The sequence below is a fragment of the Lepeophtheirus salmonis genome, chromosome 12 (genome assembly GCF_016086655.4).
Source record: "Lepeophtheirus salmonis chromosome 12, UVic_Lsal_1.4, whole genome shotgun sequence".
In the NCBI taxonomy this organism is placed as follows: domain Eukaryota; kingdom Metazoa; phylum Arthropoda; class Copepoda; order Siphonostomatoida; family Caligidae; genus Lepeophtheirus; species Lepeophtheirus salmonis.
In genome coordinates, this window is record NC_052142.2 from 2,912,371 (window position 1) to 2,939,941 (window position 27,571).

At 29.3% G+C, this 27,571-nt stretch overlaps 1 protein-coding gene and 1 long non-coding RNA gene across 4 annotated transcripts in view; one reads left to right on the top strand and one right to left on the bottom strand.

The window, feature by feature from the left end:
• Positions 1 to 2,280: 2,280 nt before the first annotated feature.
• LOC121126774 (uncharacterized) overlaps positions 2,281 to 27,571 on the bottom strand; it is a 28,645-nt gene continuing 3,354 nt past the window's right edge. Inside the window, exons 7-11 of the mRNA XM_071891861.1 lie at positions 25,990 to 26,361; positions 25,804 to 25,935; positions 11,923 to 12,476; positions 2,667 to 2,758; positions 2,281 to 2,616 (exon numbers count right to left, since the gene is read on the bottom strand). Coding sequence (XP_071747962.1) covers positions 2,485 to 2,616; positions 2,667 to 2,758; positions 11,923 to 12,476; positions 25,804 to 25,935; positions 25,990 to 26,361 — 1,282 coding nt within the window. The 3' untranslated portion in view covers positions 2,281 to 2,484. The remainder of the gene's footprint in view (positions 2,617 to 2,666; positions 2,759 to 11,922; positions 12,477 to 25,803; positions 25,936 to 25,989; positions 26,362 to 27,571) is intronic.
• On the top strand, positions 6,359 to 10,654 carry LOC139906654 (uncharacterized). 3 transcript variants are annotated; one of them, XR_011782333.1, is made up of 3 exons: positions 6,359 to 8,855; positions 8,951 to 9,241; positions 9,316 to 10,654. It is a non-coding gene; the product is annotated as an uncharacterized lncRNA (long non-coding RNA). The 3 variants fall into 3 exon arrangements; XR_011782332.1 differs by having other exon boundaries at positions 8,951 to 9,013; positions 9,086 to 10,654; XR_011782331.1 differs by having other exon boundaries at positions 8,951 to 10,654.

A 27,571-nucleotide genomic window follows, 5' to 3' on the forward strand; every position in this document is an offset into this window, starting at 1 on the left:
GAAGGTACACAAATTGATAAAAAACCAAAAATATTTCAATGGAAATGAGATGGCATGGGCTTCATTTAAGTATTTAAAAGAAAATTTTAGAATATTTACAACTGAAAAGTTATGTACCAAAAACTAAAATACAAACAATTGACACAGCCATAGCTATGTGAAAGTTAAAGGCAATTGGTAAAAACATAATAGTATTCGAAATATAAATTATTTATTAAAATATCTTAAATACAGTTACAACAAAAAAAGATTATCAGAAGCCCGAACAACCGAGAAAGGGGTAAACGGAAAAGGTAACAAAGGCATAACCAATTTTTTTATAACCAATAGTGTGGGAACCAACTAACTTGGGAGTTAAAAGAGGCTAAGGATGCCACTGGAACTATATAAAGGGGGACTTACTAATTATTTTCGATTCACAAAAGCTTTGATCGCGTGAAGGTATGACTTTGAATTCCATTACCCAGTTAAGGGAGGGAGGCACGAGAAGAGAATAGTTGCATAATAGTTAACACTCACCCCTATGAATAGATTAATTATAATACATATGTTAGTTACCAATTCATTGCATTAAGATTAATTCAGAAGATATGACAATTGCACCTTACATAATGTCCATGTAAATGCTAGACAATTAGAAGCTATGATAAGGATGCTTCTAATAAGCCTATCTTTAAATTCATTAATATTTACATCTATCCCTAGAGGGCACTCTGGACGTTCCAATATATCATCGACTACTATTACTACATCATCAAATTGAAGATTTCTTAGAAGATTTCTTCACTTCGATCTCTTCTGTTGATCTTGAATGTACTCCTTCATTAAACGTTTCCAAATAGATTGGAGTAACATTCTATTTTTTTTTTTTTTTCAATCTACTATTTGGAGGATAAATTTCTTGTACATAACTATCGGAAAGATGGAGAAGTTTGAATTCCGGTATTAACATTGAGGGTGGTAAAACCTGATCATCAGTCATGGTGTTTACTATTTATGAAACCTTCAATCTCGATTACGCATTTTTCTAACTGCCCATCTGAAAGCTTGATACATTCTTAAATTGTCTTTAAAATATACTTTTTGCATAGATTCCTAAGCCCTGGGAGAAACAAACTTCCATTTAGTGTATTTTTCCGCAATCTATTTTATGTAGTAACCTCATATTTTTATTTTTTTTTGAGCAGCCTCATTTGTCCATGGCGAAACTTTTAAAAATGATTTATAAGGAGCCCTAAAAAATTAAACCACACTAACTATAAACCATTAAAGATAATAAACCATTTTTTACCCTTTGTTGTTGAAACTAGCAGGTTTTAGAAGTACATATGACAGATTTTGCTTAAACCCACCTGGCAATACTGGTTATTATTTGTTGTTACATGACAAGTCTGAGTGACACAACATATTAAAGGAAAATATATTATAATTATGGTATATTTAAATTCATATATATTTATTTTATTATGTATTTTTAAAACAATATTCACTAAAGATAGGCAAGAATGCTCATTCCAGAGGAAGAAATTAACATCACAACGACCATTACATCATGGGCAAAAAGAAGAAAGATCACACGCAACCACTGTTTTTCCTTTTCTAATTTTTATACGTTGCTTTTTCATAACACAAATGTCAACTCTATATATGTATAGTAACGCTTAATTTATATGATCATATCACCTCGCAGTCACTCGCCTGCCAGGTTTTTTTATATGTGAAAACAATGTACACTTCTTATATATAAATGGCTTATAATTATAAAGTGGTGGAGAGGGAGGAAACTCTTTAATCTAAATATACAGCATTATTATATTTCAAGACTTCTTTATGTGAAATACCTAGAGTGTTTGACACTATGAAATTAAAGAAAAAATAAGGTTATGTTAAAAAGTCCTTGTTCAAGAAGCCCTCTTCACATGTAGCACTCTAAATATGAAAATTACAATGTTTAATGCCATTTTTATATACTAAAAAATTAAATACATTCTAATTTTTTGTTAATTTCAATCATTTTTACCATGCGTCGTTAGCATCATCTTATAAGTGATCTGTCTCCGCAATATCGCCCGACATGTTTTTTTGACGAACTCCTCGTTGGTGGGGATGTCGTTTATCAATGTTTATTCAGATATTAATTATTCCATACTAACTTCTCTATTTGTATATATTTTATACAATAATGAACTTTGATGATAATAATTTTTTTACGTGTTTTAATATTGTAAGTCGTATGGTTGAACACACTAAAAAGTTTTAATCAGTTTTTATCTTACAATATCACTTTTCAATATTTTTTATTTTTATATCAATAAAATCTGTTGAAGCATACAAAATTGAAACTACATCAAAACATTTTGCAAAGCATATGCCAATAACTGTCGGATTTTAAAAAAAAAAATAATGTAAATATATATTTCATTAAATTATGAATCTACTCAAATCCAAAAATTATTTCTTTATCTTCCACAAATTGCCAAATTGTCATCGAAAAGCTTTCAACTCTTCCATATAATCTGGACCTTCTTCTGTATTGTAACTTTCATTAATATGAACAACATCTTGTAATCCATCATCTCTTCCTAATAGCCAATAAGTATCAAGTAATCCTTTACCCTTTTAAGAAAAGTTAATTTATCTATAAGTATACAAATTTAGATTCTTACTTTAATTTCTACTAATCCTCTTCTTTCCGTCTTGTAGCGACCAAGAGTATCGAGTAATAATTTAGTTTCCATACTAATATGAATTTTCATTGCTAAAACAAATAACAAAATATTATTAATATTATTCTTATTTTAAGTTCTATATGAACATATTCCATGATAAATTCGCAATATTTGAAATTATACAATTATTTAATACAAATTTTATACGTGATTTATAAATTTACACGCTTAATTTTTATCATTGATCATTTTCGCCCTTGTATATCCACTCTAACAGCTCCACATAAAACTTTATTTTCATGCATTTTATCTCCAAATTATATGAATATTGGAATGTCTATTTCCATTTTGATGGAATATAAACAAAACTAAAAAATAAAGCATTTTCATTATTAACATGTGCAACAATTACAGATCAAAAATTTATTGACAGTGAGATTTTATTTATTGTAAACTTCTAAATGTATTTAATTAAATAAGGTTCCTAATTAAAATGTGTTAATTTCATCATTTTGAAATGATACAGAACTTAAAGAAAGAAGTTAATAATACCAGTATAAAAAGGACGAGATGAAAGTGACCTTGTATATGAATTTAAAATAATTCGCTATTAAAAGACTTTAATCTAAAAAAAAAAAAAAAACACACATCCAAATTTAAAAAAATTAGCGTTAAAAAAAATCGTTTATTTATGATTTCATATAAACTTAAATATACGTACAATGTGGTGTCTAGAAAGAATGGTAACGGAAAAATGTCAAGGAAAAAATGTCAGGAGAAAAGTAAGGAAACGTAAAATGGCAAGATTCTTTTAAAATGATATGACCAATATAAAATATATTATGATAACAGAAAAATAAACAAACACAATAGAGATTCCAATGGAACGAGAACTAATCACTTAATTCTCCGTTATCAATTATAATATCATTAGATATGATTGTTTATTTATATTGGACAAGACTTGGATTGACAAAAAAACTTTTGCATAATAAGAGGGAAGAACAGCGATTTGCGCTTCGTTATGATCTAGGACGTGTCAAAAAAAGAGGTGGTTGGCTGTAAATCGACAAACCACTGAGAGGATTCGGGCAGGTAGCCAAAGGTAGAGTTGTTGGAGAGTGCACGGAAAATTGTAAAGCTTAGTAAAGTTGGAGCAATCTGAAATTACAATAGAACAATGTTCTTCGTTTCTTCATAAACCTTCTTTGTTGTCCACCTAAAGGACTCGAATTTTCGATGTTGTTTATCTAGGACCATGAGTTCATACTTGAATATCCAGGCAACTTAGGAGAACCCTAACAAGTGACTTATTGGCTCTATCAACGAATTTTTAAGTGTATTTTTCTAGTATGATACAATGAGATTTAGTATATAACCACGTTTAGTGATATTTATCTTATGCGAACGCTTGTGTCTAAGAATAAAACTATATCCCCGTTCCTGTAAGGTGTAAAGGACTCTAGGCCTTAAGTGGACACTCAAGGCAAGTAAGAAATAAGGTAGAATTTTGTTGTTTTCAATTCTGATGGTCTTAATTAGAAGCTACTGCTACCTGTTCCTCCAGCTGGTTACGCAGCCAGTGTGGGGGGAGGGGAGTTAAATGAAGGAGTGAGTCTCCCCCTAATGAAAAGAGAAGAATAAGGGCGATTACGTTAGGAACAAATTCTTCCCTGTGTTTAGATTGAATTGTTTATTTTCCCCTTCACCACTCTTTCCCTAGAGTCCTTTAGTGAGGTGTGGGTCAAAATAATTTATTGGAAATCTAAAAAAATGGAAGATTTTGTTAAATTTTGTACCAATAATAGAACAATTTATATAATTTATGTTCTAGTGTATTTTCTTTAATAAAGTGGTTTCATTGTTCAAGCATCTTGTTTTGAACTCGAGATATTTTCTGCTTTTTTTTTAATATGAAAAATGATACTTTTCTTCAGACCTTTATAAGTTATTCATCTTTTTTAGGGATAAGGAATATCATAGAAATTTATTCCATATTTAATTTTTTTTAAACCTTATTAAAAAGATATGCATCTCTAAAGATTTTCGTTCGATTTTATATTTCTTGAATGATCCTATATTTAGGAGGCTGTACGAGCAAAGACACAACAAAATTATCTTATTGCATATGATTTTAATATCGTATATTGACCCCGTAATAAATACTCGTATATTTAAATTCCAAGCTCTCCGTGAATGAATCCCTTCGTAGTTTCGATTATTTAATCTATTAAATTATTATTATATACATCTGTATTGAAAAGATTCCCACCTAAGGAAGGAGTCGACTCTACTCTTTTGAGGCTGAGGTTGGTTTGGTTTTCTTCTTTGGATAAAGTTTCAATGCCATTGTTCCCGTAGATATTGGAATTTGAACATCTCTCGTTGAGGATAAAGTATCTCGGATCACTTCTTTTGCCCTAATTTTCAGAGAACATGGAAGTATTTCTATCTTTAATGAATGAAGATTTATCTAAGCATATGAAAAACACACCTAAATTAAAAATATGTCTCTCCGTTTATCCAATTATTTTTTTTGTATTATTTTTTATATGTTTCAACATTAAAATAATAAACAATGTATCATATTCATGCTGTGATAATCCTATGAAAACAACTTTTTATCACAAATTCACAAATAGATGTAATTTTTATGATTATCTAAATCATCTTTAGCGACTTCTTTGATTTTTTCCCAAGAATATATTAGTTGAAAATTATGCATTTTTTAAACATCCATAAACCAAAAATAACGATTGAAATCACTAATTTTATTATATATATATTTTATAAATGAAACTAACAATTTGCGGCCTTTAATTTTTTTAGTGTATTAAAAATGACCAAAAATGGTCTTAAAACCACTATGGTCAAAATAAATTAAAAAGATTGTATTTATCTGTAATTGAAAGGTAAAACTATAGTTAAATAGACAAAACAGTTACAAATATGCAAACATTTAAAATATAATCCAGTTAAGAGAAATATAAGGCACCTGAAATCGTTGAGGGCCTGAAACCTTCCCATAGAGAAAAAATGACCATACGTACCTTAATTAACCGAATTAAATAATTGCATGAGTGTTGAATAAACTTTTTATACCCGTTTCTGTCTTCATTGAATTTGTATTTACATTTATTCAATAACTAAATTAATTGATGGAATTAAACATTGACAAAAGAAATTGACATTAATATTTTTTTACATGAAGTGGGAGCCGGATTCTCATTCTAAATTGAAAAGAATGAATATATTGAGTTTTAATATTCATCTTCTTTGATAAATATCAATAAAGACCATTATTATTTATTACAAGCATATTGACATATTCAAAGGTAATTGTATCATACTACAAAAATACACATAAAAATATATATGATACATTTGAAGTATAAATTCTTAGTCATAGATGAGCAACTTCGACAATTCGAGCCCTTTAGGTAACTACGTAAGGCAGCTTGTTTTATTCTCTTTGGAAAAGAAAGAAGGTTTATGAAGAAATAAAGACCATTGTTCTATTGTAATTTCAGATTGCTCCAACTGTACTGAGCTTTACAATTTCCCTCGCTCTCTCCAACAGCTCGACCTTTGACTAACCTGCCCGAATCCTCACAATGGTTTGTCACTTCACAGCCAACAACCTCTTCATCTTACACATCCTGGGTAATAACAGAGTGGAAATCGCTGCTCTTGCCTAGAATTAAGCAAATATTTTTTTGTCAATCCAAATCTTGTCCAATATAAATAAACAATCATGTCTAATGATATTATAATTGATAACGGAGAATTAAGTCATTAGCACTTCTTCCATTGGAATCTCTGTTGTGTTTGTTTATTTTTCTGCTATCATAATATATTTTATATTGGTGATGGGTATTATATCAGTTTAAAAAAGACCGTGTGCCATTTTTTTCAATTGTATACGTTTTCTTTTTTTTCTCCTGCCATTTTTTCCTTGAAATTTTTTTCTAAAATCGTACAATGTACATACATGTAAAATAATATACACAAGTTTGCACTTATTCAAATCAAACAAATTTTAGAAGGAGAAGAGACACTACGAGCTTTTTTATCTACATGGAACATCGACGGACAAAATGATATCAAAAAGTTGAAAACATATGTTAGCTAGCCTTCTGCATTTTTCTTATTGTCAACTGTTAATTAATATGGGTAGATTTATTACTTCAATATTTTTTCCTCTTTGCATATTATATAATAAATCAAAATCATGAAAACAGCTAAAACTAAAATACACTGTATCTTTGTTTATTTCAAAAAGCTAATCGGGAGAAACAACCCCATATTATGTAAATATATAATAAAACACGTCACAAGTAGAAGAAGACAACTACTTGGACCATTATTGGTCGTCAAAATAAGCTTTTTTTGAACTCAACAAACTTTGCCCTTCTTTTTTGGATTTTTTGGGTATTACATTCATGTCTTAATCATAAATTTGTACAGTTCCCCTCATAAAATACATAACTAAGATATGAATATATATTATTTTTTCATACCTAGGTAAAACTTTATTCTACTTCAACTTTTCTTAATAATACAATATAAGACTTCTTGCTTAAATTACATTATTATTTTTTTATAATTCATAGAATTGTAAATGTAGTACATATAGCAAATCTTATATACAAAATCGAAATCTGGGAAGGGAGTCCTCGTACTTCTAAATTTATAAAGTACGCAGGGTATTTTTTTATAAAATTAATATTCTCTTCATGTGGTCCAATATAGATAAAACGAAAATGATTTGCTTTTAATGTAACTTTGTTTCTCTGTTACAATATCTGTTATCCTTATCTCTTCAGTATACTTACATTTAAAAAAAAAAGTTCCAGGATCTTTTTTTTTAAATTTTAATGAATAAACATTGTCTCTCCTCCAATGTTTCCAAATGGTAAAGTATTTTTCGTGATTCTGTTAACAAAACAATGGATGAAAAAGCCAAGTCTTTTACAGTTTATAGCATAAAATATTCACTTAACAAAAGCCTCTTCGCCCATAGATTTCGTATATTGAAGGACCTGTAATCTCCGAATCTGTCGATTTTTAGTCCCCTTATGAAAATATGAATATCATCCTCCAGTCTAATCTCCCTTCCAAGTATTTTTATGTTTTTAAGAACTCTCTTAATCTACAATTCCTTGATTTAGGTCAAATTTAGGTTTTCATTGAAAATCAACTTAATCAAATTTCCTTTTTATTGATATCTTTGACACAAAGTCGAGTATATTATTTAAATAAAAGGTTCCTGCCAGCCCATTGCTTTAACTATCTTCGAAGACTAATCCTTAATATTGTAGATGCTATTCTCCAAAAGATATAGATTCGCCCAATGGCTCCCAAAAATTTGAGAGGAACACAGGTTTGCAGATCCTTAAAGAAGATATTCGCCTACAGATATGGAGCTATAACTTCTGTACTTCTTGTATCCATATACTGTCAACAACAGCTTCTCCTTTAAGATGCATTTCCAACCCGTTCGAATAATTTCCTACAATTCTTTTGAGTCATGAAAATTGCTACAGATATGTTATTCGTTTCCATGTAAATTTTTTTTACTTCTAGAAAATAAAGAAGTCTAACATATTTCGTTTATTTTTGTGACAAGTTCTCCATTATAAGGTGTTTTCCGTATCAGATTGGTGATTTTCAGCAGAATAAAGGTATTCTACATGAGTATCATATTTGGTACATTGGTATTTAGTACAAACAAGAATCTTAAATAATGTTTTTTTTTTTTTTATTCTCATTTTGTTTTTCACTTTTAGAGATGTAATTTTCTCTAAGTGATATAAAAGTACCAAGAATTTTAATCTTCAGAACATATTGTACCATTTCATGAAACATTCGTATTCTAAATTTGTCAGTAAATGAGTTTTTTTCAGATTTATTAGTAGACCTGAAATTTTCCCAAATTTTTTTTAATGTCCTACTTAAAGATTTTTCTACTTGTTCTGATTCCCAAGGAATAAAGTTGTTATGTCGTCCATATGGTTCGATGAGTTTATTTATCGGATCAATGTATCAAGTGCGAGAATAAAGAGGCTAGGAGCAATTGGATTGCCTTGTTGGCATCCCTTGCCATTTAAAACCGTTTCTATAATCTGCATATACTGTTTGCAGATTAGATTTCTGATTAACTTATCTCCAAAAAATCTTTTCGACGTGAGTATTATATGTTCATGAGATATACTGTCAAATGATTTTCTGAAGTTCACCTAAAAAATTACGACATAAGTATCCTTTTTTATTTCTTTCAGATATGGCGTCCATCACCCCTCAAACCACAACATCCATTCGTTTGCCAGGCATAAATACTTTTTGTGAGTTGTTGATAATAGATGGTAAAGTTATTTGTTAGCCTCTGGCTAAAATTTCTCTAAATATCTTGTTAGAAGTGTGGAGCAATGTCAGAGATCTGAGATTATTGATATGCTTGGGGTTTTGTCGCTCTTTGGAATTAATGTGAACTTTCCTAGGGTTGTATGATGCTTGAACCTCCCACTATTAACGGCTTCTTCATATACCTTAGTGTAAATATATAAAAAAAAGTATAGTCAGTAAGATCAAAATATAAATGTGCTTATTAATTATTCTTCCAATTTTGAAAATTATAACGTATCAGCGAGCAAACAGCACTAGATGAATATTGTGATTATTTCGGACGTATTAAAAAAATCAAAAATTACCATAATAACCATGACAATTTGTAGAATGTTTTGGAGGGAAGCAGCTTAGCTGCCTTGACGTTTCATTCGACCAGCTACAATCTGCTGTGACAAGCGAGAAGGGGGAGAAGGAAATAAGCACGGACACTGACAAGAATGACTCCGATGTCGATCTTCAATTTTACTCAGAGTGCAACAATAACTTACAATTATAACTCTGCAACAAATCCTCAAGGTTACTCTTGGTCTTTTATGAGCACAAACGAATCTTCAATCAGTTTTTTAATATAATTGAATGTAGTAGGAAAAGAAGTTCGCCTCTCAGGAGTTAAATAAAATTAATTGATCAGATTACCAATTCCAAAATATCGGATCAGCTAAAAAAATAAATCACGACGTGTTAGCTAGCAAGGATCACTATATTTTATATGAGTTAACTCTATTACCAGATATGTTGTTATCTTATAATTTTTTTTCATTAACAATCGTTAGGGTTTTAACAATTTTCAAATTATCATGTATGTAAGTATATATTTTAATATTTTAACTATATCTACAACAAAGTTATGTAATAATTTTATAAACATTTTAACAAAATATCTACAACCAAGGTAGGTAGTAATTTTTTAATTCTTCTTTTAGACGGGAAGGTTACTCTTAAAGATCAAACTACCAATTTTTTTTCCTTTTCCAATAATGAAATTGTAATATTTATCAACAAAAGCAGTATCCTCAATTATAGTTAGGGATGGGGCTTTTGTAGAACGTGAGGAAAAGGCGGAGAGAAACTTGTGGTACTACTTTAATAAGATCTAAATTAACGTCATTTGTCTATTTTAGGATTTGAGTGGTTGGAGAAATGGCTGTAGCGCTTCAGGGAGGAGAAACTTCTATAGTAGTATAATTGTAGCAATAATAATATAATTATATTTATATGCATTTTTAACATTATTTACAAAGAAAGTAGATAGCAATTTTTCTTTTAGAGGCCAATTTTTCCACAACGACTATCTGCGAAATAATTTGGTATAATTTCAAAAATGATCAACAGTACCAACCGTTTGTTCTTTTATCATGATCCAACTGTATTTTTTCTCTAAGAAAATTACATCCCTAATAATAGCCAATCAATTTGCTTTTCACTATTCATACTCCTGTTTCTTCTAAATCGAAGGAATGGGGAACCCAATATTAACTATAAAAATGAATTATCTATTTGGGCGAAAGACATAATGAAGATTCCAACCAAATACTACAAGGAATTAAGAATTGACATAAAATAAATCATGATAACTTTATTTTTGCTGAATCAGAACATATTTTGAATCGTCATTTTATTCATTTACGATAATGAGTAGGAGTATAAGTGATGACAACTTTATTAATTGAAAAAATATATTTCAAGGATAGTACAATGAAAATTATGGAAGCTAGAACTATAATCTTCACTTATATTTTTACTTACGGTTGTCGTTGTGTAAATCTGTCTTTATAATAATTTTCTGTAGCCCATTTTGTTTACATTAAAAATTTCACATTAATTATTGCCTGAAACAAAATTTGCTTAAAATCTACCTAGGCTTTTTCAGTGTCAATGATGATTTTTTCAAAGTAAGATATTGTTTGGCTATAATAGGATTTTTACGGTCAATCCAGTCTAAAAGTATATTAGTTTGCCTTAGATTTTGACTCTCAATATTTAGTTGTATAAAGTTGTATCAGGAGGACCGTAGTTTAAGAGGAGTATATTTATAGATATAGTTCAAGTACAAAGGTATACTTGCTCCTAATATTATTAGGATGCATAAGAAAAAAATATTATTGCTATATTTGGTTAAAAATGGTTTAATTTACAATGTTATAATAGAGATGGGATTTGTGTAAGGGCGTGGGGAGAAGGCAAGAGTAAGAAAAATAGTATTACTGAATTAAGACCCTTGTTAATATCAGCTGCCTGTTATATGATTTGGGGGAGAGAGAAAGGAGAATCTATTATATTATAAAATAGCATTAGTATAGGGAAAATATTATAATTATATTGAAATTCATATATATTTTTCCTTTTATGCATTTTTAAATCAATTTACACCAAGCATAGGTTAAAATTCCACTTTTAAAGGTAGATGTTATCGCTCACACGACTTATTAAATAATTAATAAAAAAGAAGAAAGAGTTCTAGGATCAACCGTTTTTCCTTTTTTAAATTTCCTTATAGTCTTTTTACAGTTGATCAGATCCAAATAGTATATTAATTTATCTTTGTTTTAGATAGTCGACATTCCTTATTTAAATCTTTTAAATTTGAAGGTAAAAAAGTTATATCTATCTGTAAAAGTTACTATTTGTTTAGATATAATTTATTAATAAAATGTAGGAATTACATTATAAAATTATAATTACATTTATATGTATTTGTATAAGTATACATTAAATTACACTGAGGAACACTCATTTTGCATCAATGAATTTTCCTTTTGGTATTGTAGCGAATTTAAGTGATTTTTGTTTTAGCTATTCGTTATTATGAGGGTGTTTAAGTGCTAAATTTAATATGGACATTTACCTTCACCGTTTGTCTCCATCCTTGACGCAGTATTAACTGTATCTCCAAAAAGACAGTATCGAGGCATTTTAGAACCAACTACACCAGCAACAACTGGCCCTGTATGAATTCCAATTCTCAATTGTAACTTTTCTCCTTGTCTGTGGGGTATTATAAATGTTGATGATCGAGTCAACAGATCTAAAGCCATTGTTGCAATTTCTGCTGCATGTTTATCTCCATTCCTTACTGGTAACCCTGATGCAACCATATACGAATCATTGATAGTTTCTACTTTGTAAACATCATAGCGATCAATTCTAGCATCAAATAGTTTGTACAAACTATTTAGCAGAGTAACTACTTGCATTGGTGTACTTTCAGCAGCTAATTCGTTGAAACCAACAATATCACTAAAATAAACTGTGACAGACTCAAAAGTTTCACTAGTTACTGGCTTCTTCGCTTGTAGTGATTCTGCCACAGTTGGAGGAAGCATTTGATATAACAGCTTATCTGACTTACGTTTTTCCAGTTTTAGTTCTTGCGCTTTTTTAGCCAAACTTAACGAAAAACCTGCATATAATTATAAGACTATAAAAAGATTGTTATACAATATTACTTTAAGAATGTTATAATTTTAAAAATAACTAAAATTATCAAATATCATGTATAAGAAATACGATATGTAGGAAATTTTACATTATTTTGTCATTTCCTACCAAATATACAAAATAATGCTTTTAAGATACTATTAAAAATTTATTTTTTTCTAAAAAATACTTAAAATTGGTATTATTATAAAAGGAAGATAGTATACTTTTTTTTGCTTAAGCGATGCCTAGAATATGAAATTATCTATTCGTATGACAACAAAATTTAAAATGATTAAGATTGTACATCTGAATCCAAAAAACAAAATCTTTTTTCAAATAAAAAAAAAGGAACATTTTTATTTTTTTTTCTAAAGAATGGGATTTCTTACATAATAAAAAGGTTCACAAGACATAACTAGCATTTATTCAAAATTTGTTTTAAATTTAGAGGTAAAAAGGATATATCTATCAGTAAAAGTTATTATTTGTTTAGGTATAATAAATAGATATTTATTTATAAAATGTAGGAGTTATATTTAAAAATTATGATGATATTTATATGCAGATTATAATTTAGATTTAATATTTTAGATATAAAGACTTATTGACTAAATCTCAATCTCAAAAGTGCCCAAAAACAAAATGTTAAAGCTATTTAAAATATACACAATCAAAATATAAAACACGAAATTGATTTGCTTAAGTAAGCATATTTTCTTCCTTTTTGTTATTATTGTTAGACTTTAGAAAATTTTAGAGTTACTACATAAGAATACTCATAATATCAAAACTAAAAGGAAATATTTGTGCGAATTACATGTATTATCACATCAATGCACACACATTTATGCATTTCTCCTTTTGAAACACCTGTAGTGGTTAATATCACTTTATAACAGAATTTTTTACTTTGCTTTATTCACTTTTATACAAAAATGTAAATGAATAACTGTATGGGTAAAAAAGTATGAAAAGATCCAAAAATTACATCGTCATGCAATATGAAGATATTCAAATTTATGATTTATTCTTCTATATTTTATAATTGAAGAAAAAGACATAACACTTATAATTTAATTTAATTTTTGGATCTCAATAGTAAGGAAAAGTACTGTCTAATTGTCGGATCAATTCATTCATTTTGTACTCCTCTGTTAAGCTCAAAAAATAAAACTTAAAAATTTTATTAGCATCCTTTTTTATTCAAAATAATTAAAAATTCATTTTAAAATTTCCTAATAATAGTAAAATAGTATTTGACATTCCAAATTTTATTCAAATGAGATTAATGTATATTTTCCTTGGTGTCAGGAAAATATAGCAAGGTAAAAAAAAAGTATAAGTGACAAAATGTAAAACAGGGCACAATTCTTTTAACGTGATATATATAGTCAGTAATGCATAAAAATGTGCTGCCGGTGTGAAAAACTGAAGAAACTGTAAGTGAATTTGGTAATCCTGGCAATTTAAAGAATGTTGGGAGGAGACCAGCTAAGCTATTGTGATAGTACAAGATTTAAAGAAGAAATGACTTTTTAGAAAGTGTACTTATATATAATATACATTATGTACAAGAGCATATAAGAGGTGAAATACATATATCTATAGATGAATATTACACAACCCCTCCGAAATCTTGAGAACTAATTAATTAAGGATCTGACACAAAATATATAAATTAAAAACATTACAGAACTGCATATATAAACTGGCTAATGCAGAAGAGAATAATATATATTAAAATATACGTAAAGGAAGGCAAACACACTTCATTTATAAAATTGTATAATACAAAATGATCGGAAAGTGCCAAAAGATTGGTTTGAAAAAATTGTATTTGGATAGTAAATAGGAATACGCCGAGTGACGCTAAATGAGGTCAAAATGATAATATTTCGTCTTTAAATCCAGAGTGACGAACACACTTATTGAAATCATTTTCTTAATTTCATCTTTCAGGCAAATTTTTAAATGCGTAGAGCCATAGCTAATCAGTCCTGTTTTATTTTCATGTTTAAATCGTCTATTTTGATACCATATTTATTTACAAGGTCTTTCGAAACCAAGATTTCGCTTATACCTGTATCCTGGAATGTTCTCCTATTGAAAGATTTACCTACTCTAGGTTTGTATTGTAAGACAGGGAGTGGGGTTCTTAATGGATGATTCACTCTTAACAATATCGAGGCCGGCTGTATAGATTCAGAATTTGTCATTTCCCTTATTCTTGAGTGGGATATGTACCGTGAATGATAACTCTAACCATCTGCGCATATCTGAGAAATATGACCAGTTCTCGAACATTTTGTAAAGGTATGGGTTCTAACCCTGAACTCGGAGCAGCGGGGGTTGTCTCTTCCACAACTAAAGCATCTACCACGTAAGTACTGCATTGTTCTAGGAGCTGTATCTTTATGCCATTGGATTTTTTACTTTGCTTGTGTGTTGACAATACATTAATGGAGTACTTTCTGTCATCAAATTTATCCTCAAGGGGTTTTGCAGACTCTTATGCCGTGTCTACATTTCCAAGCTCATCTCGGGTTGGATCCTGACTTCACAGAAATTCTTCCATGAGTCTTTTGTCAGACGTCCCTGTTACCTTCTCCATTATACCTATATAAATAATTTACATCGACCTGCTTCATGGTCATTCAGCTCTAAACGCAAATTGCAGTTATTAAACGACTCGCTAGGTTCCTGGTTGCATTTAAAAAAATTATTTACCTTTTAAAATTGGAGTCCTCCGAAGAAAAACTTTCTTTAAATGCTCCAGACATCCGTCTTTGACCATGGTGGAAAGAAGTTGCAGCAATTTTAGATCCAAATATTTGCTTAAGCACCCTCATTGTTCGCTTAGATCGGAACTCTCAATACTATTTGGAGAGTAATAACAGTTATATTCTCACTCCAAGAATCTAAATACCACTGGCGTAGCAACTGAAAGAATACATTGATTAAGGACTTGTCAATCTGCTTTTGATATTTGGGACTTGTTTTATGTGAAGATAATGTTGGTGTATGTATCTGACCCAATTCATCCTGTCTTAAGAATAATTCAGTGACTGTAATGACGAACTTTTGTTGATGGGTCTCATCTTTCGCAAATTCTCCACATGAATATATATCACCCATCAATTGGAATGAGTCATCGAGGCCCAGAATTATTGTTTCAATTTTGATATAGATTTATCTGCATGCTCTAGTTTGTACACACTGACTGCCAGCTTTCCTAAGCATAATTGTTATATGTCCATATTTCTTGTCACGGCCACCTTAATACCACCATATTACCTTTTGTTGGTTTGGATATTTTGTAGAATAAAGTCAAATTGAATTAAATACAATAACAGTCGAAACACTTTGGAATATGGTATATTTGTTCAATTCAACCTGGCGACTGCGCCATTTGATATGTAAATTTTTGAAGAGGGACTTATATTTATTAATAATTAGAAAAATATTAAAGGAGTAAATACATACATTATATACAGGAGCATATTAAAGGTGAGTTATATCTATATTTGAATACTGAGATATGAATATTATATCTCCTCAAAGACGGGAGCGGGTTTTTGCAGTTGGTAATTCTTATAATAATAAAAGCTGTAATCATTATTTTTTCATTCTTGAGGAGAAAACATATCAAAATTCATGATCATTAATCATATATAAATAAGTAGCCTGTAACTACGTATTGATATTTTCATAAGTTTTAGAAACGTGTAAAGTTACTTTGTGATGAAGTTTGAGTTAAAGTATTGACTTGAGATTTGGTATTGCAAGTACAATAATTCATTACGTTTCTTGTGTTTGAATAATAAAGTTGAGTACTAAATTCATCAAATATATTTTTCAAAAAAATTATATTTCTGGATCGCTGATAATATTGGTAAAACTATATGGAGTTACGACAAGGATTCTAGATTTTTGGCATGCCATCTTTGTAATTTTGAAACTATAGTCGAGAAGATGTTCAAAGTAGAACAACACAGTGAACCCCGAATTCACGAAAGGAATTTGGAACTGTATACAAGTCATATAATTAATTTCACTTCTGAACATTCCAATTTTACTACAGATATAACCAAAATGCTTGTTTTCTGCAATATTCCACTTCATATCGTTAATTATTCAAATTTTGTTAAGTTTATGGATAATTTTCACTGAAAAAAGTAATTCCCTTTCGCTTCTCCATCACCAAGTCAATGGAGTCTCAAAGTAAAGTATTGTTGACCAAGATTTTTAAAAAAACTTGAGGGGAAGGATGTATTTCTTGCATTGGACGAAAGTACTGACACTCGACAGCGATCCATGACTGCAGCTTTGGTTGGTCTTTTAGATGGTTATTTTTTGGGCCGTCCTTATCTCATTAGTTTGGAAAATGTTACCAAAGCCGACAATAAAACTATTACAAATGTTGCCATAAAAAGTATCTGCAACGTTCTTGGCTCAGATTTCAGAGGCGAAAGACTGAAGATTTTCATTAACGACGGAGCTTCTTATTGTATTAAAGCAGCCAAAAATCTTAAACAACATTTTCCAATGATGTTGCACGTAACTTGTATAGCTCATGGTCTGAACAGAATATCAACGCTACGCCCTGTATTTCAAAAAAACAAACACTCTCATCTCTGAAGTGAAGAAAGTATTTTTTTAATTCAGATGATAGAAAACTTTAATTTACTGCTTTATGGCAAGTTCCTCTCCCACCAGCACTGATCCTCACGCGTTGGGGATCTTGGCTTAAAGCAGTGGAATACTATACCAAGCACTTCAATTCAGTCAAAGAGTATATTAATGGTATGGATGAAAATAATGATGCAATAAAAAAGTAAAAGATGTTTTGAAGAATGAGTCCCTTTTGTCAGAAATAGTATGTATTCTAACAATTTGAATCCAATACAAGTAGCCATTAAAGCATTGGAAAAGAGATTGTTGCTACTCAAAAGTGTAACTATCGTTGAACATATATGCCAAGATATTACACTTGGACCTATCAAAACTAAATGTCTGGAGGTTATAGAGAAAAACAAAGGATAAATCGAATTGAGAGAATGGGCACCTGAAACCATCAATCACTCCTATTGTTAACTGTGATTCTGAGAGAGTTTTCAGTGTGATGTCAGACATAGATATACCAAAAAGGTCCCGTTTGACGGAGAGTCATGTCAAGGATATTATGATAGTGCAATGGAACATTGATTTAATTATTTTTTATCCTATTAATTTCTTATAATTTTAAGCAGTTAAATTGCATAATGGAATCGTGGTAAAATGATAGATTAAAATGTAATAGGTATGTATTATTTAAAATTAAAAAATAAATTTTTTATTAATATTATTATATTTAGAAATTATACAACCATTAAACTATCCTCATAGTTAATGTTCCATTTGATTATCCTATTCTTGACGTGAGCCTTCATCAGACGGGATTTTTTTTTTGTACATTTATGTACGGCATCACGTTGGAAACCCTCTCGGAATGAAATTTAACAATATAACTGTGTTTTTTTATACTAAAAACTCTATATCGTGATTGATGTTTTATGGTGCCAATTTTCTAAGATTGATGAATCCCTACCATCTACAGACATTAATTTTGAAAAGTTCGAACGTAAAATCTTGGAATAGATTTTCTACGAAAGTTACACTTGGGAGTAGCGATAATTTCTCTTTCAAAGCTTTATTGGTTACCTGGATTGGATTATAATTGTGTTGAATAAACATTATATCCTACAAAAGTTGATCATTCTTCAAAACATCTTTTGTTATATAGATTGCATCATTGTTTCCATACATAATATTCATATACTCTTTAATTGAAGTGCTTGGCGTAGTAGTCAATTTTTTTGGATCACTTGAATTAAAAAAATATATATTCACTTCAGAGATGATAGTGTTTGTATTTTAAAAGAAATCAGGTCAGAGCGTTGCTATTCTGTTCAGCGTATGAGCAAGACAAGTGATATGCAACATAATTGGAAAATGTTGTTTAAGGTTTTTGGGTTACTTTAATACAATATGAAGCTCCATTGGTAACGAAAATCTTCAGTCTTTCGCCTCTGAAATAAGAGACAAGAACCTTGCCAATACTTTTTACAGCAACACTTGTTATCATTTGATACCTTCCAAATTAATGAGATAAGGACCACCCAAAAATTAACCAACACTGCAGTCATGGACTTCTGTCGAATGTCAGTAGTTTCGTCCAATACAAGAAATATATCCTTCCCCTCAAGTTTTTTTTAAAAATCTTGGTCAAGACTACTTTACTTTGAGACTCCATTGACTGGTGATGGAGAAGAGAGAGAAAATTACTTTTCTAGTGTAAATTTCCATAAACTTAACAAAATTTGGATGATTAACTATATGGAGGGAATATTGAAGGATGCAATCATTTTGGTCATATCTTCTGCAAAATTGGAATGTTGATTATTGGAATTAATTATATGACTTGTACACAGTTCCAAATTCCTTTCTTGAATTTGGGTTCTACTGTGTCGTTCTACTTTGAACAACTTCTGGACTATACTTCCGTGATTACAAAGATGGTATGCCAAAAATCTGGAATCCTTGTAAAAACTCCATAAATTTTTACATAAACTATAAGTGACTAAATAATATTCATCAATTAATTTACCCTTTAAAAGCTATTATAGAAATATTAAATAATTTTGAAATACAATATTGTTAATTAATTTTACAATTACTTTCACTTTAAACAAATTATACTTTCTTCAATGGAAAAATAACTAATAATAGACTCGTAAGTACAAAGAAAAGAGCCTTTGAATAAACACAATTGATTTGATTTTTTTTTTGAAAATATATGGATTAGTGGCATTATTTGATAAAATTATATTTTATTTAACATACGTGAAGGAACATTACAATTTATAAAATTAACATAAGATCTATTTTTAATTAGTACAGTTAACAATTTTATTTAGGCCTATATGAAAATCAAGTAATATGTGACATGAATAAAAATTTCAATAACGTTTTTATAATTTTGTTAGTCTCGACAATGATATTGGAAACTATTTATGGGGCACTTCATAATATTAAATCCGATTCTTGGCAATAACAATTTTGCAATTAAGAAGAACTAAATTATTAATGGTATCAACGCAAATTATGTAATTAAAACGTGTAGGATTCGATAGATAAACTGTAAACAACAGTTTCTTGTGAATAAAATCAACTCTTTCCATACTTTTGTTCAGAGCATTACCATTATCAAGAATTACTAGATATATGGATGAGTAGAAATTTTATAAGGTGGCAAATCTCAGAAGCTCACTTTTTTCAAGTAATAATAACGAAGGAAAAATATGTTTACTCTTTAGTAGTCCTTCATAAATATATTGAATGATGACATAAATAAATAGTTAATTTTTAAACAAGGACTGAACTACAAGTCTTTCATTGGAATATTTTGGATTTAAAAAAATAATGCAAATATTTATAGATAATATAAATATAACTGACTATAATTATCCGTATAAATCTTCAAAATTCACTTTATACTAAATTTGATAACAGTATTTTTTATTAAAAAATAGATGCCATTTAGATGAATAGTTCTATCTTGTATAATTGAAAAAGTTGCTTGGAAAGATGTTAAAGAGCATAAGAAGCTTATTTTTATCGATTTCCTATCAAAAATGGAGAGCTTTGAAAGTTGTAATTTGTATATTGTTTTATATAAGAAAATTAAATTATTAAAAAAAAAACTTTATTATACAATAACTCTCAACCAACAAGAAATTTGAACAGTATATTTTAGTTTTTAAAAATTGCATTATAAAAGTATAAAAAATAATCATCATTATATTAAACACAAATTTCCTTATTTGGTTAGGTTTTGCGCTTTAAAGTAAAATAATTAGAGACTATTAAGAACAGACCATGTAAATAGTATGTTTATAGTTGAATTAATATAATATTCACGTTTTTAAATGACAATACGCTTCGTTTAATTGGACTCTATTCCGTTGTTCCGATAGTTTATAAGAGGTATCCATATTTCTAAGTAGTTGGTTTCTGAATTAGCATCTAACTTTCTTGAAATATTGATGAAGCAAAGTCATTGTAAGTTTCTGAATAACTATATGAAGTTCGAGCAAGCAATTAAATTGACCAGTCAACGTGACCATTATTTTAGATGAAGATTTCAGAAACATTAAAACGGAAATGTAATAATCATCTTAATAAAATAACTAGCTCACAAATACCGTAATCTGATAACCTTCAGTAAGGGATTTTTCGTTTTTCCTTAAGCTATAATTCTATACTATTTGAAAAAATTGAAATGTCAAATTTATATTGGTAGGAGATTATCAATCAAGACATTCCGACTCATAAAATATATTGATATGAGGCTTATGCCCAGTCAATGATGGGATCAACAGTAACGGAAACGACGAAAGTAGTTGCCATATGAATGTTGCGTTTTAAAAGGTTTTTGAGTCATGGCCAAAGGATGAAAGTTGGGTTTGGAATGAACGGGATAAGGAAAATGACTTAAGAGGAGTAATTGACAGGCTTATTTCATTAGTGGCGAGGCCCCCCCTGGACCACCCAATACTCCCTATAACTTTTATAAGGCTATATATGAATAAAATATGCTATGTCTTCGTACGCTTATCCAGATAACTTTTCCTCGAAAACAGCAATACGTTTGATCATTTATAAAGATATCATAGATATAATCCTATATGTTGACCTTGTAGCGTGTAAATTAAGAAAACTTGTTTACTAATTACCCTGAAATGTATCCACCACCATATATATCCTTTCTTGATTAAATTTAAGGTCAGAAAGGCTCATCCAAATTAAAGAGGGATCAGATTAGGGTTTTTCATCTTCCTCTCATTAAAGTCCTTCCCTAAGGAGGGTGATATGCTCCACCACTATAACTAAGGAAATACACTTGCTGTTTTGGAGTAAAATTTGACCTCTTGAATTCCATATGACGACAATGAAGTAGATACTTATCCACCTCGTGATTTGAGGAAGAAATAAGGACTTCCAAAGACTTGCTACTGTTCAGGAACTGATTCCTTTACTTTTTACGAGTCGCACGCATGTAATTAATGGCATTATTAAAACTCCTAAGTATCGCAACAATAATAAACAATATCGTTTGAATAAGTAATTGAAAAGGTGAGTTTCAGAGATTGCGTAGATAGTGATCATCCTTATAGTATAGTAATTCATGGATTATGAGACAAAAGACCAAAGATCCACGCTGAGTCGTTTTCATCTTATTTGACAAGGCGTTCATCGTTGATAAACACAAACTAAGATAATGGGTTAATACTTAATAGCTAAGTTCTAGTAATACTATAGAGAAGCCATTCATACCTAAACACTATTGATAGACACGAAGTTGGATTGGAAATTTACGTGATCTTATGAAAGAAGCAGAGTAACACTGAGAATCTTTTTTGGAATTACAGATGTTAGTCCTCGTTGTACTCAGATTTGAATTGAGGATATTCATTCGAGTAGTTTTTATCTATGTCCTTACTTTTTTCTATGTATATATGGAGTATGATTTGTGTTTTCTTTCTTTCCTTCCATCTCTCTCAGTACTGCTCACAGCTAATCTAATAAAACGTCATGACAGCTAAGCTGCTCTACTCTCAAACATTCTTCGAATTATGAGGGTTACCAAATTAATTTTTGGTTTCTTTTTTTTAACATACTTGCGGGACATAGAATATTCATCACTGTGAATACTACACAGCTATCATGAAGTTTTATTAGATCAGTTACGATCAGTCGTGAGGGAAAGGAACACAAATACCCTCCGCATATAGCAAGAATATATAGACTTGAATTATTTCAATATCTATCCTAGATTCTACTATGAATCTAACTTATAAATTCCCGAACAAATCCCCAGTGTTACACTCTCTCGCTCATAAGCACACACATTAGTTATTACTTTATATTTAGATGTTTTGCATTCTAGAATTAAATAATAATGACAACAGTTTTGGAAAATTAAAAAAAATATGTTTAAATTGTTGTCTAGAAAAAGTCAGTTCCGCTTTTTAGGATATATTTTATACACCTCTGTATATAGTATAATATCATTGGGAAATAAAGATATCGAGCCAAGGACTGAATATATAATTAAGACAGCTGTTGACTGAATTCCTTCGACCTAATTTATTCTTAACATTTGTGAAGTTATAAAAGTGAAACAAACAAATGAATGAGGAAAAATGATTGAAAAAATATTTAAATTCGAGGACTGCAGTCAATAGCTATCTCAATTATACCTCCAGTCCTTCTCTTTAGTAGTCCATGATAGACGTAACAAGGTTTTTTACTAGGCTGATTGGCTTTGTAAGGTAAACAGAGAATAGATATTATGATCTTGAGAAGTTTAATGAAGCTTTTTTATTATGTCTACTTGTAGATATCATGCTAAAATTGGGAGGAACAAAATCAGCCTGGTAAGTTATTTTAATCTTTATATGTTTACCATTTCTATGTAACGATAAGGGTGTCATAGACCGTAATAAATAAAAATAATTAAAATAACAATTTCAATATCACACCGCGCTTCGTACAAATTCAAATAAAGTAATTACTAATTATATTTGAAATATTGAAATTCCGTACTAATCGTGAATGGATCTCTTCATTGTTACAATCCTGGAATCTTCTTCCAAAGTAAGGAGTCGACTTTGCTCTCTTATGAAGCTTGGTAGTTTTCCTCAGATGAATTTTCATCTCGTCATCGCCTGTGATATATGAGGTTCTGAAGAAAAACATATTTTGAGATGGATTATCAAATTAGAAGTATCTTCCTTCAATTCCTCTGTATGCTTTAGATACTAACTCTTGGAGAACATGTTTGAAGAGTTTTCGTATTTTTGTCTCATTAAAAACACTGTCACTGATTTATTGCAGCTGTAAATTTAAGCTAAGCTGTAAATGGAATAAATATAAAAGTCATATTGTGTATCTAAATATGTATTCAGCTCATTACTCATTCTGATAAAATTCCGGTACAAACATGTACAACCTTTTGAACCTTACATACGTCGTTATCCAAGTAAGTCAATCATGCTAACTGTTATCTATATCTTAAGTACTCCCAGACTTATCATTGTCATATTATTTCTACGTTTTTTCAAAAATAAGTTAAATGTAATTTCATAATACTAAAATCCTACATAGTATTTTATCGATACTATATTATAATATTATAAGAAAAGCTTATTGATACATTTGTAAATGATGTCATGCTTAGAACGATCCAATTATGATCATGTATCAAGTGAGATGAGTAAATCGACAACTTGCAAGAAAATACATGAGGGATTTTTGTAAAATTGTGTGTTTGGAGGTGAGGGAGGCACCCAAATGGTAACTACATGTATAAATCTCAATTTCCACCTATGTTCTAGATATAAACACTAGCATATACTTTTTTTAGTGATTTGAAAACCAATTTTTTGTGGGAAGTTCAGACTCGTTGTTTTTTATTTAAAAATGTAAGCGGTCATTATGTTCTTATTGTCTCTAACGAGTCGTTATACGAATAATTTTCCTAGGATTGATATTATAATTTTTATTATGGATATAAATTTTATATAAACTGAAAAAATATGAATCTTATTTTGTATAAACAACTATAATTGACTGTGTACGTTTATTTTATTCAATGCAATGTCTCACAGCAGCCCACTATTTGAAAATGTTATACATCAATTTTACTTAAATAGCATTAATTTGTATTTGAATAATAAAATTGAAAATTTCAATTAAAAAAAGTTAGAGACATCTTTTTCAGCCCATGGGTGAATTTTATCGTTTGTATCAGACTTTTAAAAAAAAAGATGCATTTGAAAATAAAAAAACGGAGTTATGTGCTAGGTTATGCATCGTCGGTTGTTCGAAATAGTCAGACACAACAATTCTTTATTTATTTGACCTAGGATATCAAAAGAGATTATTGTGTAATCTTCACACATTTTTTGATAATCCTGTAAAATTTCAAATTGATTGATGTTTTACTTTTTGAGAAATAAAACTTTCAAGTTCGAGGTTTCAATAATATGCAGTTAAAATTAAACACTACTATATTTTCTAGTGTGTAATAATGTGAAGATATTTTTTCTCCATTTCCTTATATCAGATCATAATTTTTATATTAGTGTTCAATAGGAGTTTTGACAAAAGTATTCTATTTATTTGCTGCATTTTTGTCATACCTTTTGTGAAATAATTGTTGTATGATTATATAAACCATATAATTGACCAATTCATATATTCATTGTGTCTGAAATTGTATAAAATAATAAATAAATCCTGAAAAAGCCAAAAAAATTAGCTCTATAACAAAGAGAAAATAATTCAAACACCTGTAGATGAAGAAGCAAAAAGGGAGGAATAGACCCATGGTAAATAAAATAGAAAGAGAAAACTCCATCACAAGTCCCCCCAAATCATATTAATAATTAATAAATAAAAGTGATAATATGTATATCTCTGCAACCAACTCCGTCCCGGAAAGGAATATAACGGATCCAGTTCGGCAAGATAATGTATTTTATTCCATGGATACCTCCAATATTTGATTGTAGGTTAAATCTGTCTCCGAATTATAACTCTAGCCAAGTATCGTATGCAGTCTCTCAGAGTTCGTCTCGCTTCAACTAATTACCTTAAGAAATTATCAGAATTTCGTATTCAAGCATAAATAATTATTTTGGATCCCCAACTGATGCTAATATCAATAGCTTTAAGTCTAACTGTACTAATGCAACGATTCAAATTGAAGCAATGTCAATTTTTTTTGGAAACATTTTAAGAATATACTGCATGCGTTTATGAATTGGAGGGCTGTCAAAATTCTGCAAATATTCGCCCCCACAACATCAAGGGTATGGAAAATGTACGTTTGGATTTAAACTATAAACTATAGTGTACCTTAGTCACTGATATGTTAGAATTTCCATTATAGGGATAAATAATTATGCACATTTTATATCTTGCTTTTACCAACATATATTCTTATTCTTTAAAATTTACACTCAGCAGAATTTAAACAATATTCCCATCTCTTTACATGATGATACTTGCATTGTTACTTTATTTTGGAGTGATCAACATTCTTCTTTTTTTAACATAATATAATATATATTATTAATAAGTCTGTCAATGGGTGAACCTATCTTTATTTATAAATTGATCAAATATTTATAATTTTACCAAAAAAAAACACCTTTGTTTATTGCTAATATTATTTTATTTTAAAACATCAAGAGTACATACCTGAATTGTTAGCGTAGCATTCCGTACCAATAATATTATAACAGGTGATATAATAAGTACAAGAACGAGTACAACTATTCCAAAAACTTGCTGCTTATTTGCAGAATATAGATTTTTTTCTACAATTTTACTTTTGTAAAATGAAAAAAAAAGTTATCAAAATATTTGTAGTTACATTACATACTTGATTTTTCTGCGTAGATTTTTTAGGACTAATCTTAAACCTTCGGTATATCGATATGTGGCTTGATAGTAACGAAATGCTTCGAAAGGACTGGCTTGTTTTCGAGAAAGCCTATGCATAACTTCGAGTCGAGATTTTTCCCAAGTTTTGTAAGAGTTTCCCTTCTGCTTTAATTCATTAAGGTCTTGACGAACTTCCTTTACAAAATTTTGCGATTTATTTAGATATTCTGAACTTAAAGTATCATGACGAATAAATTGAATGTAATTGTCTTCAGTTATATTTCCTTGCCCATAATATCGAATTCCATAAACTACTGCAATACCCAAATTTTCTATTGCACTTAGTAAATTTTTGTAAGCAACCAAATACCTTTTTTTATTTAAAAAATAAAAAGAATGTTTAAAAATATAGTTAGCATTTGAAAGTCGCAATAATAACACTATATAACAAAATTTAGACATAAAATATTAATATTTAACATAAAAATGAATTTTTCTTTTGTAAAATGTTATGCTAATTTCAAATGTGGGGATATGTTTGATATATGATAATCTAATCTTGCGGGAAGGCAATTTAAAGTTTAAAAAACCCCACCATATTATAAAGCTTTTGATTAAAAAGAATAATTTTTCCATTGTTTTTATACAAAAGGAACTTATTTGAAGCGTTAATGATTATAATTTAATTTACAAAAGAGTATTTAGTTCAATATCGACGTGAATTTAACTTTATTAAAGAAAGAAGCAAGAAAAAAGAAGAGATAGATAAAAGAGTATTTAAAAGCTCAATTGTATACCTATTAATATTTAGACTGCTTAATTTCCTTTTTTATACAAAATAACAATGGGTTACCCAGCGTCGCTGGGGCCAAGGAGGGAACGGGAAATCACATTGACGATTGTCAATGTCATTTCTTCTGAATGTTTAGATCCCTTCGATGAAGGCGAGTAAAATAATATAGCACCTGTTTATAATATAAAATTGTCATATAAACTTTTTTAAAAATACCAATAAATATGCATGAAAAAATTTGTCTAATTGAAAAGTACATCTTTATCATTACTCAAAAAAGTGCCAAATTACAATTAGCAAAGGAAATTGCAAAAAGCTATTTTGCAATAAATTTGAACAAAAAATAGTTAATAGAATTTATTGTCATTGAAAAGAGAAAAACAAAGCTACCTAGATTTTTTTCGTACTTGCAAAAACAAAAAAGTTATATAGAATAATAACTTTGAAAAAAAATAAAAAATTGAAACATTAATAAAAAAATGACAGATATTTCAGTAAAACATCAATGTGCCATATTGATATGCAAACGAATTTCCAGACAAATTTCTGTATACTTCATATTGAGTACAAATCCATTAATTAAATTGGAAATCCATTTTTGTGCACCTAAAAAAATAAACTACAAATTTTAGCGATTTCGTTTTTTCCCTTTTAACTTTTTCAATTTTGAATAAATTTAGAAAAAGTACATAATTTTATAGTTATATTGGAGATGCCTATCACTATTTGATCTTTTGTTCACCAACCTATCAAGTCTGCATGAGCTACCAAAAAACCGTTTTTGTGT